This window comes from Paroedura picta, chromosome 9 (genome assembly GCF_049243985.1).
Source record: "Paroedura picta isolate Pp20150507F chromosome 9, Ppicta_v3.0, whole genome shotgun sequence".
In the NCBI taxonomy this organism is placed as follows: domain Eukaryota; kingdom Metazoa; phylum Chordata; class Lepidosauria; order Squamata; family Gekkonidae; genus Paroedura; species Paroedura picta.
The window spans coordinates 50,114,926-50,130,548 of NC_135377.1; the positions used below are offsets into that span (position 1 = coordinate 50,114,926).

General features: G+C 38.1%; 1 protein-coding gene across 7 annotated transcripts in view; it reads right to left on the minus strand.

The window, feature by feature from the left end:
- PIEZO2 (piezo type mechanosensitive ion channel component 2) overlaps positions 1–15,623 on the minus strand; it is a 273,980-nt gene that overhangs the window by 43,949 nt on the left and 214,408 nt on the right. For 5 of the 7 annotated variants that reach the window (XM_077352782.1, XM_077352780.1, XM_077352783.1 and 2 more), the window contains 7 exons: positions 14,227–14,323; positions 12,202–12,361; positions 9,700–9,789; positions 8,131–8,261; positions 6,961–7,032; positions 1,903–2,006; positions 252–350 (listed from right to left, as the gene is read on the minus strand). In XM_077352782.1, the coding sequence (XP_077208897.1) occupies positions 252–350; positions 1,903–2,006; positions 6,961–7,032; positions 8,131–8,261; positions 9,700–9,789; positions 12,202–12,361; positions 14,227–14,323 (753 nt within the window). The remainder of the gene's footprint in view (positions 1–251; positions 351–1,902; positions 2,007–6,960; positions 7,033–8,130; positions 8,262–9,699; positions 9,790–12,201; positions 12,362–14,226; positions 14,324–15,623) is intronic. The other 2 variants (XM_077352784.1, XM_077352785.1) reach the window with 1 other exon arrangement.

Below are 15,623 nucleotides of genomic sequence, written 5' to 3' on the forward strand. Positions count from 1 at the left end.
AGAAACAATGGAATTATAACAAGATATACCTCTGCATTTTCACTCTGGGATTCATGATCACAACTGAAATGAGAGTGATTATTCATCCTATGATTCAATTTATTAAATGCTGAATGTACCAAAATCTTGCTTGTCATAAATTCTTACAAAGTTCACATAAGAGGGAAAATGCAGAAAAAAACATGGAATACCCTAAACCAGAATATTTTGGGATGAAATCACATTTTACACGGTAGTGAAACATCAAATACCTTTGCAGCTCTGATAATATACTGAAGAATAGTTTTGGGCAGTTTAATAACAGACTTTGGCAAGGCTAAAATGGCAGAAGCAAATTTCGCAATAGCTCTCTATAAAGAAGGACAAAGCAAGAAAAATTAGTAAAGACATGACTGCCATTGTTATAAGGAATCTACTGCACTATACTCAATTAGATAACACAGGATTTACATTACAAATAGGATCATACACTGTAAATATTCAGTTTAGAACATATATATGCACATAAGTGACAGAATGTGTTATTTATATATAAAAAGATGTATATTAGTAATGCTTATTAAAAGACAAGGTTTCACATGAGAATTAGTCTTTAGTATATGACAACTAATAGTAGACACAGGTTATCACAAAATTACTGATCTTTTCCTATGAAAGCAAGCTTCTATGACAAGAAAAACCCCCACAGTATCTCACACCTCCAAACGTATTTGCTTTAAAAACAATTAAGGGGAACATAAACACCAATATATAGACTCATTGATAGACAACTGCATGATTGAACTGCCTTAGCTAATGAGAAATTTGACAGATTCTTTTGGACTTAAATTGTTTTTAGGATATACAAGGCTAAAGCCAACCATGGGAGAACAAGACAATATGGTTCATGAAATAAAGAAGATATTAGTTTAAGTATCTAATAAGTCTGATCATGTATAATTGCTCAAATTAATACCAAAAACTGATACCTTTGCCCAGAGAAAGTGAAACCATCCTTTCTCTATAATGAAAGTTGCAATACTAGAAGAACTCTAGGACCCACTTTGAAGTTGGTAATCCTACCAATTAGTACAACAAAGGAATATACCCTACACATCTGTGAAGTTCTAGATATAGAGACTAGCAACAGGAACCTATGAAAACACTTGGAACCCAGCCTATACTGTGTATAAACTATTTCCTCTAAACTATTTCCACTAAACAGCTGTATCATTACAAAAGATATGGGGTAGATCTCTCTTGAGGGATTGTACCTGGATCATCATATGGATATAGCTTGTTCCCATGTAAATCTTTATATGGTTATTTGACAAAGTCATCCTATGAGATTCAAATGTTATGTCAGATTCAGTCCTATTACTTTAAATTCTCAGAACGCTGTCAGCACCAACAGCATCTAGGATACACAACAAGAGGTGGCACAATGCTGTTGTAGCTGTATAGTAATGGTTTACTTCACCTCCAGCCTATGATTTATTCTTGTTATACATATGAGTTTTGATATTAATTAGGATTATCTTTGGAAAAGGAAAATTTATAAACGCATATTCAAAACTTGATCTTTATTGCAAGTTACGATGTCTTTAAAAGTTCAGCAGTTTTTCCTCCAAAAACAAAAGCATCAAAGCAAATCTCAAGCAATGCCAATGAAAAGATGTTTTATTCACTTGTCTCCAGTGCAACATCAGAAAAATAAAGTTTGGTATGTGAAACTTTATTTTTAAAAGAAAACAAAACATGATGCAGGTGCAAGTGAATGAAAACCCATCTCCAATATTATTCTTGCATTGCAGAAATATGGCAATATGAGCAAGCAATAATAACTGTTAAATTGGCACATTTTCATAAACACCTCAAGTCAAACCTTCATAGCAGGATCAATGCATTAACTAAATACAGTACCTGGAATGCAGATCTTCTTGGGGGTTCTTCATCTTCCTTTTTTTCTGCCTCTTCCTCTTCTTCACTGTCCGTCTCAAATAAATAATAATCTCCACTTCTGACCACTAAGCGAAATAAAATATTTCCTTATTTCTTGTGGAGAAGCAAAGTGCCTCATATCTCTATATCATGAAACTACACAAAACTATTGTGTGAGAAAGAGGCTCAATAGGACAGAAAAAAAAACAAGAAAAGAACAGATAAATCATCTGTCATGATATTTTGAGGCATAACAAATAAAAACTAAATGTTACGGAAAAATTTATTACAATGGGAAGAAAATAGTCTTTTGTACATGTACAAAAGTTGGAAGCATACTATAAAAATGTGCTTAAATGCATTAATTATTTTCCAAAATGCCTTATTTTTTCAGTCAGTGAAATCCCATTTTTGTGGGTATCTTGCCGGCAAGTGAAAATAATTTTCTGTGAGCACCAAATCCATGTCAAGTTATATTGCTGAAGTAAAAAGGATAAAATGAGCAGCAAGGAGTGTGGAGACATCCTATATCTTTTTTAATTCTTTTACTATATTCTTCAAATGTAAAAGTGAGATAATACAAAACAATTTAATATTTAAACTGAAATCCTAGAACAGGTGTTGAGGTCACAATAAAAACCGGGTTTTGCTTGTGGATTTCAAAAAGTTCTAATGCCTCCATAATGTTCAAGATATGATGTAAATGAACTGGACCTTATATCCTTGAACAGAAGTACATCATTTTAAAACCTTGAATATCAACTAATTTGACAAAACAAAGGAAACAAACAAGAAAATTAAAGCAGTAAGCAAGACGTAAAATTAAAGTCAGAGCATTACATTTGTCAGTAAAGCCTATAAATGTAATGTCTCCAAGTGAACGGAAATATTTTAAGTTATATGTAATAACTGATTTACCAAGCCATATACAGAATGACATTTGATAGTACATTTGACCCTCATTATATAACTCCCTGAGAATAACTTACCCTGTTCAATCATACCTCATTCTTTTTTCAGTAATATACTGAAGGTACTTTCACATAATCTATTTCTCAATGTGGCTAGATCTGCGGATACTTAAATCCAGAGACTGTAGCCCATGAACAGACAAGACAACTTTCTACAACCTTAAAAATGTCCTAAAGTCGCAAGATTTTAAAAAATCTGAATTTGTAGAAAAAATCCATTGCAGTTTAAACTCCCTCAAAATAACACAAGCATAGCCTGTATATTTAAGAAACAAATGGCAGCAGTGGCTGTTATTAGGCAAATACAAAAATACTGTTGGCCTTCAAGCTTTGGTTTTTATCAGTAAAAATAGGTGGTTGAGGCAGGGCAATTTGAAGGAGGGTCTTTGAAGGCATGTCAGACCTTTCAGCAAACACCACATGAACTACTATCACATGATTGCATGGGTTATCCAGGATGGCTGTTTGCCATCCAACAGCACCTGTCCTATGAACCCCAGTGTGATGTGGTGGTTAGAGCTTCAGATGAGGATCTAGGATAAGTCAGAAACCTAAAGGTTGAGCAACAAATATGTATCAAGATTAAAATACAAATATTTATTATTAAGTGCACATAAAGGAAAGTAGAAATAACATTAAAACATACAGACTGTGATTCATATGTTTTAATGTTGTTTCTGTTTTCCTTTATGTGCATTTAATAATAAATAGTTGTATTTTAATCTTAATATGTATTTTTTGCTTCGCAATTGGGTTCCTGACTTGTTTTCTCAGGTTTGGTTTTTGTTCCCTTTTTGTTTTTCATTTAGGATCAAGGATACCCAGATTCAAATTACCACTGTACTAAAGAAACTTAATGGCCTGTCTAGGACCTTGCCAGTTTTGAGGCTGTATATTTAGTGTTAGGGATGAGAGACAGGACTGAGATTCATTTGGTCTCCCTGCCCATGATAGGGGGTGATCTTGGAGATGTGTTGAGGAATCCTAGGTTGGTTGTTTTGGGAAACTTTACAATTCATGCCAAGACTACCTTGTCAGGAGTAGCTCAGGTTTTCATGGTCTCAGGTAATAACAGGCTATGAAGGTTATACCTACCACCTCCTTGTACAACCTCTGTTTCTCCTGGCTGCTTAAATAGGCTGACCAGTGTGGGGTGGGGACTGGTGGATAGGGTCCAGAAGACAATAAATGCTTTCCTCAGAAAGGGAATGGTTGGTCCTGCTTTGAAGTGGGCAGTATTAGGTCCACTCCAAACAAATTTACACTGGACTCAGACAAGTTTAATAACTACCTTTTGGTTTCAAATAAATCAGTCATGAGCAAACTGATTGAACAAGTGGTGGGTGGCTTACTTCATGTATTTCTGAAAGAAGTGCATTGTTTAGAGCAAGCTTTCTCAATTTTTTTACAATCCAGAAGTGGATTGTTTAGAATATAGTTGGGAAGCATAGCCCACCAGGGGCCCCTTCCCCTTCCCATCTCTCCAGGCCCCTCATTGGCCATTTTGGGAGGGGTGTGTGGTCATATCACCTGATAAATGTTTAAAAAATATATTAAAAATTTAACTCCCAACCATTTGGGAAACCCTTCCAGGGCTACCAAGAAACTGCAGGGTTTAATGAAATCTTGGTTGAGAAAGCCTGGTTTAGAGTCATTTCAATATGACCTGTTTATTGGACTGAAATGGCTTGGTTTTCTTGATGGATACCATGAGCCAGCAGATGGACAAGAAAGTGCAACCCTGTTAATTCTCCTGGACGTTTTGGTGGGTTTCAGTACCATTGGTCATGGTATCTTTCTGGACTGCCTTTTGGGCTCAGGTCTAGAAGGCATTGTTCTGAGGGTAGTTCCAGTTCAACCTTGAAGATTGGTTTCAGGGAGTGGTTATAGGGGATTGCTGCTTTACTCCTTGGCCTGTGGTCTATGGGGTTCCCCAAGAACTCATGCTTTTGAATATCTATTTAAAGTCAATGGGAGAGATTATCTGGAGATGCTGGCTAATTTCCCTCCAACATGTAGAAGACACAGCTTTCTTGCGTTGTAAGCAGCTCTTATGGAATCCAACAAAATGGGGGTCTAACCCAAGAAATTGATTATTTCCTGTTTTGGATGGATGGGGTTGCACTCTCCCAAAGAACCAGGTTCATAGTTTTGGAGTGCTCCTTAACCTGAACCTCCTATTGAATGATCTGGGGCAGCTGTGGCCAGAAGTGTCTGTGGGGAGGAGGAAACATAATACTGATTAGAACTTTGCCAAATATTATCACAGCATCAAGGACTGTTATTATAATTTAAACAATGTTCAGTTATACCAAGCATTCCAGTATTAGGAACACTGTAATATAATGTGAACATATATTTTATATATAAAAGGAAGGTATGATTAAACAGCAATAATGCACTCTTGCAGGAATACATCATTGTGGCAGAGAATCCACCATAGAAATCATAGCCAATTTCTCAACAGAATCTTCTAGTACAGGCTAAACTTCCCCAACACAAAATTAAGAATTTTTAAATCATCTCTTTAAATTGTTCCATCAGTATGGGGGAAACACTGTATTATTTCTTCTCCCCACATTGATCCTTGCAATGAGACTTATGCTTTGGAGACTATTGGGTAGCAGCAGATATGTGAAAGCTTGTTTCTCATGCCATGCTTTTCCCCAGCAGAAGAAAAGCCCCGAGAACTGCCAGTGCAAAAACAGAAGGTCACAGTGCACACAGCATACATTTTTTGTTTAGATGTGAGTGTGTGTATGACCAAATACTGTTTTTCAATATTCAAGATCACAGCAACAGGTTATATGAGTGATTCAAATATGCAAATTACTGTCCTGGGTTTTGAGGAATTATTTGGCCAGGAGGTCATACTGGTTACTGGTGAATAACTACTATTCTCAGGGCTTGGCCATCTGTTGCTTTTCACAAGAATATGCATTATTGCAATAATATATACTGTGCATTTGCTTCCTAAAAATATAATGAGGGTGAAATGAATCAGAGATGCTGAAATGGCTGCAGGGCTGTCTCATGTAGTGGCCTCCAGCAGACAGCAGTGGAATTTACCAGTGTTACTTCCACAGCTTTCTGCCCGAAGACTACCTGTGACAAAAGTTTTCTGATGAAAGACAACCTGTGATCCAGATAACCTCTGAGCCATTCTCATAATCTCATGGAACAATTATTCTGTTTCCGTAAAATGAATTACCAGAGATCATATCCAAGTCCCTTCTGAATAGTAATCATCTAAATTAATTTGCAAGATTCATCTGAAAATCAAAATGATTAGATTCATCTTCACTAATGCCTAAAAAAGGCAAGTCGCTAATTTTTATCATGCCCATTAGAAACATATATATACATATACACACACACATATATAGGCACAGTTTACTTGTGACTTGACAGAAACAGACATTTAAAATATCTTTAGTTCTTTAAGTATACTTTTCCTGCACTTAAAATTTGCCAGCTGGAGTACAGTTGCGGTTTTTTGAAATAAAATGAATGTAGCCTAAATGGATTGACTCCTATCCAGCAGATCTATGAGTGTGTGTGTAGGAGGGCAATTTTTTGTTAATGACCACTTATGCAGCAGCTCCCCTAGCTCCTTCCTCATGCAACACATACCCGGCATTTGGGGGTACATTATGGGTGCAGTGAGGGGGGGGATTGTAAAAAAAGTCATGTTCCACGAGCGGAAATCCTATCATTGAAGTAACTTTCAGTTATATCCCAGTTATAATAATAATTTAATTTCTGAAAAGCATCTACACACAGATTGATGTTGCTGCTTTTCCAGGAGTATTCCAAATATATATTTTTGCATAGTAAATATCTGGTTCAATTTGAGAGAACTGAAAACTTCCAGAGAGGTATACAGCTGATGAACAGTAAAAACGATAAATATTTTCTTTCTTTTCCTTGAGGTCCTTTTCATTCTTACAACTGTCAAGTCACAGCTATAAAACCATGCATAAAACAAATTGGTCTTGGGAATGCCTCCATTCTGGTCAAGGATATAAGGGTTAAATTCATGTATTTGAAAGATGATTGAAAAACCTACTGGAAGCATGATCAACCCAAGGTCGCCACCACTGCTTTTTTTTGCCCTTGGTTTTCTCTTTTTCTGCTTCGCCTAAAATGAAATATGTCCAAAAATTAATTTTGCAAAGTGAGAAACATTTATATTTTCTTTTTTCTCTTTCTAAAACGCCCAGACTGTGCATGAACAATACATTCTAATATGAAAGAAAAAATGCACATTGTTTTGCTACTTGTTGACTAGCTCATGACAGAAACATGGAAAATTCAGTCTAATAATTAAGAAAGAATTCAACTTCAGATCTGAAGATATGGAAATAATCAATTCTAAATAAAGTTTAGTCATGACAATTGTCTTAAGTATTTTATGTAAATTATGGGAATTCCCCTACTGACACGTTATTATTGGATAGTTTCAGAGAGTAGCCATGTTGGTTGACAGTAAAACAGTTAGATTTGAGTCCAGTAACCGTAGAGGCCAATAAGATTTTCAAAGTATAAGCTTTTGAGAGTCAAAGTTTCCTTCATCAGACGAAGGTAGAAATGAGTAAATCTCACTCAGAAGGGGGGAGGAGAGCTGTACGGGAGGTTTGTAAAGGATGCAAAATTACAGTGCATATTGTAATTAGCTTGATTAGAGCAGAGGGGAAATGTTCAGGGCTGAAAAGTAGCCTGTGTGGTGACATAAGAAGCCTTTATCCCTTTTCAGCCTCAGGGGTTGGTCTATTTGTTATGCATCTTTATACTAGTGAACAATTTAAGTTCAAATGTGAACTCTTTGCCTCAAAGTGAATCTTTTCCAGCATTTCTTGCGATACAAAAATAGTTTGTTAGATCTCAAGATCCACAATTGTATCTTGTTACATGTGATTTTGTACAATTTCAGAGTTAACTTATGCATCCCAGCCTAAAGCCCTGTACAGAGCTCTCTACCCAATTCTTTAAAAAGGAGACAGAAACCGTGTTGTGGGTAAAGAATTGACCATGTAGACTGTGTTTCCACTAGAGGATGTCCAAATGCTCACTGAAGCTATGAACATTTACTAGGAAGTAAATCTGTTGGAACAAACTGAGAATTATTTCTGAGTAAACATGCAAAAGATTAGGCTGTGTAGTTGCTGTAGTAAGTAGCTGGATGGGGCATAACCCCCTATTGAAATCAAACAACAAACACCAACTATAGATGTAATACCATCATCGTCATCCTCATCATCTTCAGGAGCCTTTTGGACTGCTTGCCCATCGGAAGATTCTTGGTTCATGCTCATCATCCTCTCTTTGCCCTTTTTATATTTTTGTTGCCTGGCTTTGATACGATCCATTCTGTTAACAGAGATTTTACACTGTCAGCCATCCTTGCAGATCACAACGTTCATGTAATTCTTTTTGAGGCAAAATCATTTCATAGCATTCTTAACACATTATTCAATTATTTTTCTCCCCTTCTCTCCTTCGTTTTTTAAAAACAACAAAATAACATTTCTAGTCCTGAATAAAGTGCTTGGAAGCCTGAACAGAGTTTTGCTAACCAAATAAGGAGTCTCCGTGAGGTTTTGAGAGATGGGCTGTAGCATTCTGTATAGCTCACCATTCTTCTACACGGCTGCTAATTCCTGTTAGAGTATGCTCAATGGAATACTGCTGACCCAATAAAATGCTCAGTATTTCTGGGACTGGAGCAACTGTATCTGACAGCATTAAAAGCACTCGATGGTACCCAATTCTAATATTTTATTTCAGATAAATATTGGACATATCTAGAATCATGAGAGGGAGCCTTTTTGTTCTATAGCCTGCCAGCAGAGAAGAAATACCCTGGGCCATGGTGTATCAGCCCACTTGAACTTTAAGGCCATTGTCTATTGTCCATTCAAGCAGTTCAACTTTAAAGTTTAAGCAGCATTCAAAGAGCTGTTGTACTGCAGCCCAAATTGGGCATGCTTCCTCTCAGTCTCTTGTCCTTCTCTTGCTGCTTCTAGGTGGGGGGACAGTGCAGGCTCATCTTCAAAATGAATTGTTTTATTGTTCATACCATTTAGCCACATCTGTCATACTGTATTTCCTTCTCTTCCATTTCTTTACTGTTCTTTGACAGATGTTCCTGTTTTACTAGACTGTACTCCATCAACCTGTTCAGCAAAGATGGAAACCTTCCTCCTCCTCCAACTTAAATTGCTTGTCCGTTAGAGGAAGAGTTAGTTAAGCCAGAGGAATGATCCTTAGATCGGCGGTTCATTCACTTGTTTACAACATTTATACTTGCCACTGAAAGGGCTAACTAATGAAAAACATATCTAATAAAAATACAACAAGATGTATAAATACCAAACATACATACATACATACATACATACATACATACATACATACATACATACATACATACATACATACATACATACATACATATATATATATATATATATATATATATAACATTAAAAACAGGGCAGGAAGGAAGCATTACTCGACACAAAATAACAAAGTCTTTACCCGCTGGAGGAGGACTGGAACAGAACGGAACATGCCAGAATGTTTAGGGAGAGAGTTCCAGAGTTTGGCGTGTCAATCCCAAGTCAGCTAAGGATACACATCATTCTTAAAGCGCATGTACAATGCATAAACCTTGAATGCTTTTTTGTAAGGCTAATCATTTGGGTTTAGTATGTGTTAGGCTATACCCCCACCAGCCACAGGTCAAAAAACTACTCTCTAGAGAAGGCAGACTGCTGAAGGATGGAAGAAAGGAAAGCGGGCATACTGTCTTTTTAGCTGATCCATTGATTTCTTCTCTTCCTCAATTCTTGCTTTTACAGCCTTCACGATAGTAGCCTGGAAAAGTTCAGCTCCTCTGGAGAAAAACAGATCAGAGTGATTTACACAGGAAGCTTTTGTTTAAAACAGTACAATAAAATAAGCATCTTGATTTGAATAAACAACATTTTCAACAGTAGGAACTTGTGTCGAAATTAAAACCATCTATAAATTAATATTTAACAATGGAACATTTAATAATGTCAATATTGCACTCATGCTGATGGCAAGATGTAGAACAAGATAGCACCAAGCATTGTTATCTTAAAATTGCATTTATCTGTTTTAACACAGAATGATGTTTTAAAGAGGCAAAAAAAAAATCTAAAAATTTTAGTGGTTTTTGCACTAGAAACAAATGTTGAACAGAACAAAAAGGGGTCAAGCTATTTTAGCATCTGCAATATTGAATTGTAACTATTTTTCAATAAAAGCAGAAATTTCAAGAATCGGGGCCAAATTCTCTATTCCTAATTCAGACTTTTTAGCCATTTCCAAATATCCAAATATTTTATTGAAATTCCCTCAGAATCTGCCACCCGATTTATAAGACCTCAACCACTTGTGACAATGTGCAAAACATTCTGATCACTAAGGCCTTTTTTAAACTTTCATTGGCCATAGGGTTTCTGCTTCCACATGATAATTTCACACATTGTTCAAACATCATTTGAACCATGGAGATCATTTGGGAGAAGTGAATATTATGGTTATTTCCCATGCTAGCCTTATGAGAATTAACAAGCATATACATGAAAGCTCCAAATCATACAGCTCACTGAAAAGTGCTACAGAAAAGATCAGAGTCCCTCCAACAGGGCTGGTTCTTCTCTGCAGCCAACAATACTTTTTTCCCATAGGAAGGATTTTAACCAGGGCACCCTTTCCTGATGGGCTTTGGCTGTAAATTGACAACAGACAGGACAAGCCCCAATGTTGTAGGACTCCCCTTAGAGACTTTCTTTAAGTCTCTGCACAGCTTATTTTACATTGGCCTGCTTAGTGCAGCAGGATGTACATGCTCAGTCAGCTCCACTGAGGTTTCCCAAGAAGTAGTAGTCTCACAGACTACATTGCTCTGGCCAACTATACCTATAGCCATTGGCACTGACTGAAGTGGGGCCTTAAAAGGGCCATACTGAGGGCCGTTCCGCACTCGTCCAAAATAGCACAATGGTTACAAATTGAAATCGCTAGTTTTGTCATTATGCACAACGTCGTTGACAATCTGCAACACTCCTGAAACCGATCCGCAAAAAGTGCTTCGTTGTAGCGCTTTCAGGGAAATCCCAAAAAGTGGATCCACCCTCCGGAAAGCGCTACACTCCTGCAACCAATCTGCAACACAAGCGGAAAAGTTCTGTGCATTACCATTGTTGCGGTTTCTGCAAAGTCCCTCCCCCTGGCTCTCTCCTCTGATCTTCCGGCGAAGCGATCGCCATTTTTTTTTCTCCGAGCGAGCGGAGATCAACGCACTGGCAAGCCTTCATTTACCCAGCGAGGCTTCCCCGGCTGCAGTCCCTCTGTTTAAAGTCACCAAGCACAAGCAACACAGAGGCCCGTTTGCTGGTTTATTTTCCCTTTATTTTTCACACTGTTGTCGGCCGAAAATCGCGCCCGTGAGGGGGGGGTTTCACTCGGGGGGAGCGTGGCAACGATGAAACGGCAGCTCAAACACCACCTGCTAGCTGGATGGTTCTTTTTTTTTTAACCTTCCTTAAAGGGAAAGGGGCTGTTTGGGAGCATGATAACGGCCACCCATTGGCTGCATGACGGCCAGGGGCGGGACACAGCTCGGCAATATCACTTCCTGGTTAGCGATTTTTGCCGAGACCGGAAACCTGTGGGAAACGATAGAAACACAACTGGATCCCACTACAAAGGCAGTTGTGCATAATGACGAATTCCACTATTTACAATAGCGATTTTTCGTTCCGCAACCAATTTGCAACATGGATCCTGGTGCGGAATGGCCCTGAATTACTGCTGTTGTTCATTTCTCCTCATTCCTGCTACTGTTCTAGCTGGTTGGTAGCTGGTGGCTGTGGTCAAGATGGGATCTTAAAGGGCCCATGGTGTGTTACTGCTGTTGCAGCATTATTCCTTGTTGCCACTGTCCTGGTGGGTTTCTCTATTACTGGCACTATGGGTTCCCAAGTGAGCACCTTCTGAATCCTGGGTAAGTCAGAGGGTACTGGGGTGGGCCTGCTCTAGGAAACATGTTTTTTTTTTGCAATTCCTTTTCTGAAATAGGTGTACTCTTTAGGAACACATTACAACCATCATCTGCCATTATGGTGATTTTCCTGAATAACCGGTGTGGTTTTTAAAATTGTGATTACATTTCAGTTGTTCAGTTATATGGAATAATGGATTAAAGCTCATAGTCCTACATCATATACATTTTTCATACAACTTGTCAGAATGCAATTTAAGTACTACAATTTACCTGGATGCCAAAATCTGTGAAGCTTTAATATCTGCAACTACATGCAGGAAGTAGTAACTCATGAAGACTCTTCTTTGAAGCATCAGGAAGGCAAAGCAAATACTGTCCCAGATAATTCCTGCTTCCCCACTAGGTAATTTACAGCTTTCTGTATCAGAAGCTGACAAGAGTGAAAAAAAATTCCCGCATCATGTCATTGTAATATAAAATGAAATTTAGAGCAAAAGGTTTAAGTTCAAATTCACCATCATACTACATAAGAAAAATCAAAGGCAAAATTTCCTTTTAAAAAGAAATTCATACATTGGCTATATTTTGTAGATTTAGACAGCAGTGAGTTCTCACTGGGATCTGAAGAAGGGACAATTCAGAATGAGGGTGCTGATGAAGCCCACCATGTAGGCTTTGAAATGTGACTCCAGCTGAAAGTTGAAGCTCCTTCTGTGTTTCACATTTTGTGAAGACTTTAGTAGTTTTATAAAAGAAGTCTGTTGCAGGACATTACAAAATCCAAGCATGTGATGCCAGTATCTGGGGCACCAACCAACATGAAGCAAGATACAGTATATCGGGAATGAGATGTAAACCATTTTGCATGTTAAGGGTTGTAACCTGTAGTTCTTGGAACTAGCGTTGGAGCATTCCTTGACATATTAATTTAGTTTTAATTGTCAATGGTTTTAAACTTTTTTGTATGGGTTTTTAATTTTTTTAATTATTACATTTACTAGTAAAAAAGCCCATTTATAAAAATGGACAGGCGTAGGTGGGAAGAGAAGTCTGCACGGGTGGGCGCAGCATCAGCGGCAGAGAAGGGTGGTGGCCTGGACATCGCAAGGCTGGTGGCCAGGGCCCTTCCCGAGTAAGTCCCAGGGTGCGGCCGTCTGGAGGTCCAGGGAGTGGGGTGGGCAGGTGGGTGGGCGCAGCGACGTGTGGCAGGCCAGCGGCAAGGGCTCAGGAGCCGCTTTGTGGCTCCTGTTTCGCCCCTCCAAGTTTTTATCATGGACAGGTCCCGCCCTAACTCCTCCCCATTAGCCCTTACTGCTTTATTTTATCCGCTCCGCAGGAGTGGTTAAAGATATTCCACCACTCCCAGCACAGCTGGCTCATGACAAATTACAGCATATGCATAAAACCAATAAAACAATAACCCCCATCCTACCCCCCCTTAACCCCCTCCCCACACTGGCCTTCAGCTCAACCCGCCTACACCATATACCCAGGAAGATGGCAATACGACATTGTGGAGGAGGGGCTAGATCATCCTTCACTCTGCCCAATCTCAATCAAAGGCCTGGTGAAAGAGTTCCATCTTACTGGCACTGTAGAACTTAGCTCCTGCAGGGCCCTCAGCTGTTCTGGGAGCTCCTTCCACCAGGCCAGGGACCGACAAGGAATTTCCAATCTATTCACCACTGCAGAACATAGTGACCTATGCTGGATATAAGGAGTTAGATGGTTCCTCAGTTACACTGGGACCAGACCACCTTAAAGGTCAAAACCAGTACCTTGAATTTGATCCGGTATTCAACTGGCAACCAAAGCAGCTGCCTCAGCACAGGCTGGATGTGGACCCTCCAAGATGTCCCAGTGAGAACCCTCACAGCTGCATTTTGTACCAGCTGTAATCTCCTGGGCATGGACAAGGGCAGGCCACTGTAGAGCGAGTTACAGAAGTCTAATCTGGAGATCACTGTGGCAAGGTGATCCTGGGACAGATAGGGCACTAGTAGCCTTGCTTGGCAAAGATGGAAAAATGCCAGGTGGACTACTTTAGTGACTTGGGCCTCCATAGAAAGGGAGCATTCCAAGGTCACACTCAAGCTCCTGGTAGCGTGCTATTGTTAAATGCTGTTAGCTGCCCCAAGACAGCTATTAGAGAGGAGTGGCCTACCTAATAAATGAATAAACACACAAACAAACAAATAAATAATGAAATGTGGATGTCATAGATCCCTGGAGAGATGGTGTGCAAATTTCCTAAATAAATAGATACATGTAATAAAGGAATTAAATAGTACTTACGGATATCATAACCTTTAACTGTACAAGACAAGCTAAATGCCTGGATTACCCAACAACTGTTATTCAGTAATGACTGAACATAACCACATGCTCCTATCTAGAAAAAATGGAATAAATATATTTAAAGCTTTCAGGAAAAAAACATATTACAATTAAATTGCATGATTATTAGCTTTAGTCCACTATTAGATAATATTAATAAATGGACTGGATCCAACTAATTTATTCATTCATTTTATTTTCACAGTGACACTGTGAAGCTACTCTCTGTGTTATGTTTTAATAGCTGTTGTGCAAGTTATTTTATTATTGAATTATGTCCCATTAGGAAGACCATAATTGATTGATGAGCAGACTTGACACCTCTATACCAAAAGAAATGGCAAAGAATAAAAGAGGGAGGAACAAAGATGGAGGACAAATTAGAGCATCTGCAAGAATCTGACGGAACCCAAACAGTTCCGTAGGGCCTGCAAAAGGGAGCTCCTCCACCAGGAATTTGGTTGAGGTTGACCCGGACCATCGCTTCCAATTGGCCCTCAGTCCCCCCCTCCTATTATGACCGCCACTAATCTGCCTAACGCACTGGGTCTCAGTAAGAGTTGAGCTGAGGCTCCTTTGCAGTTCTATCATATTATTATTGCTGTTATAATGTTGGGTTATTGTTGTTGTACTGTTATTGCTGTTGTCATATGTGTTACCTCATGTTATCTGTATCTATTTCCTGTTCCCTGTAAACTGCCCTGAGCCTTCGGGGGAGGGCTGTATATAAATATAAATATAAATATAAATATAAATATAAATATAAATATAAATATAAATATAAATATAAATATAAATATAAATATAAATATAAATATAAATATAAATATAAATATAAATATAAATATAAATATAAATATAAATATAAATATAAATATAAATATAAATATAAATATAAATATAAATATAAATATAAATATAAATATAAATATAAATATAAATATAAATATAAATATAAATATAAATATAAATATAAATAAATGGAACAGAAGTATTGTGCTACAAAACTCTGTGGAACAGACTCTCCCTATACACCTTTCTTGCTGCAGCCCTTGAACTACCAAAGAATATGTTCTGAAGTTTTATAAGAATGGTAGAGAACATGGCACAGAAGCAGCTCAATATAGAAAAGGTTGAAGGGAAATTTTCAAATGACCAGCTGCATTAGGAACATTGTTCTCATTAGTCAGTCAAAGCCAACAAAGAGCTTTTGATCTCTAATCTCAAAGTCTCTTGAAGAAGTTATTTATTTAAAAAAGGATTTCTCTTCTTCCAATAAGAACTATTTAGAGCAGTGGTCCCCAACCACCGGGCCGTGGCTCCCTCTCCCTGCCCCCCTCGCAGTGGGAAACCTC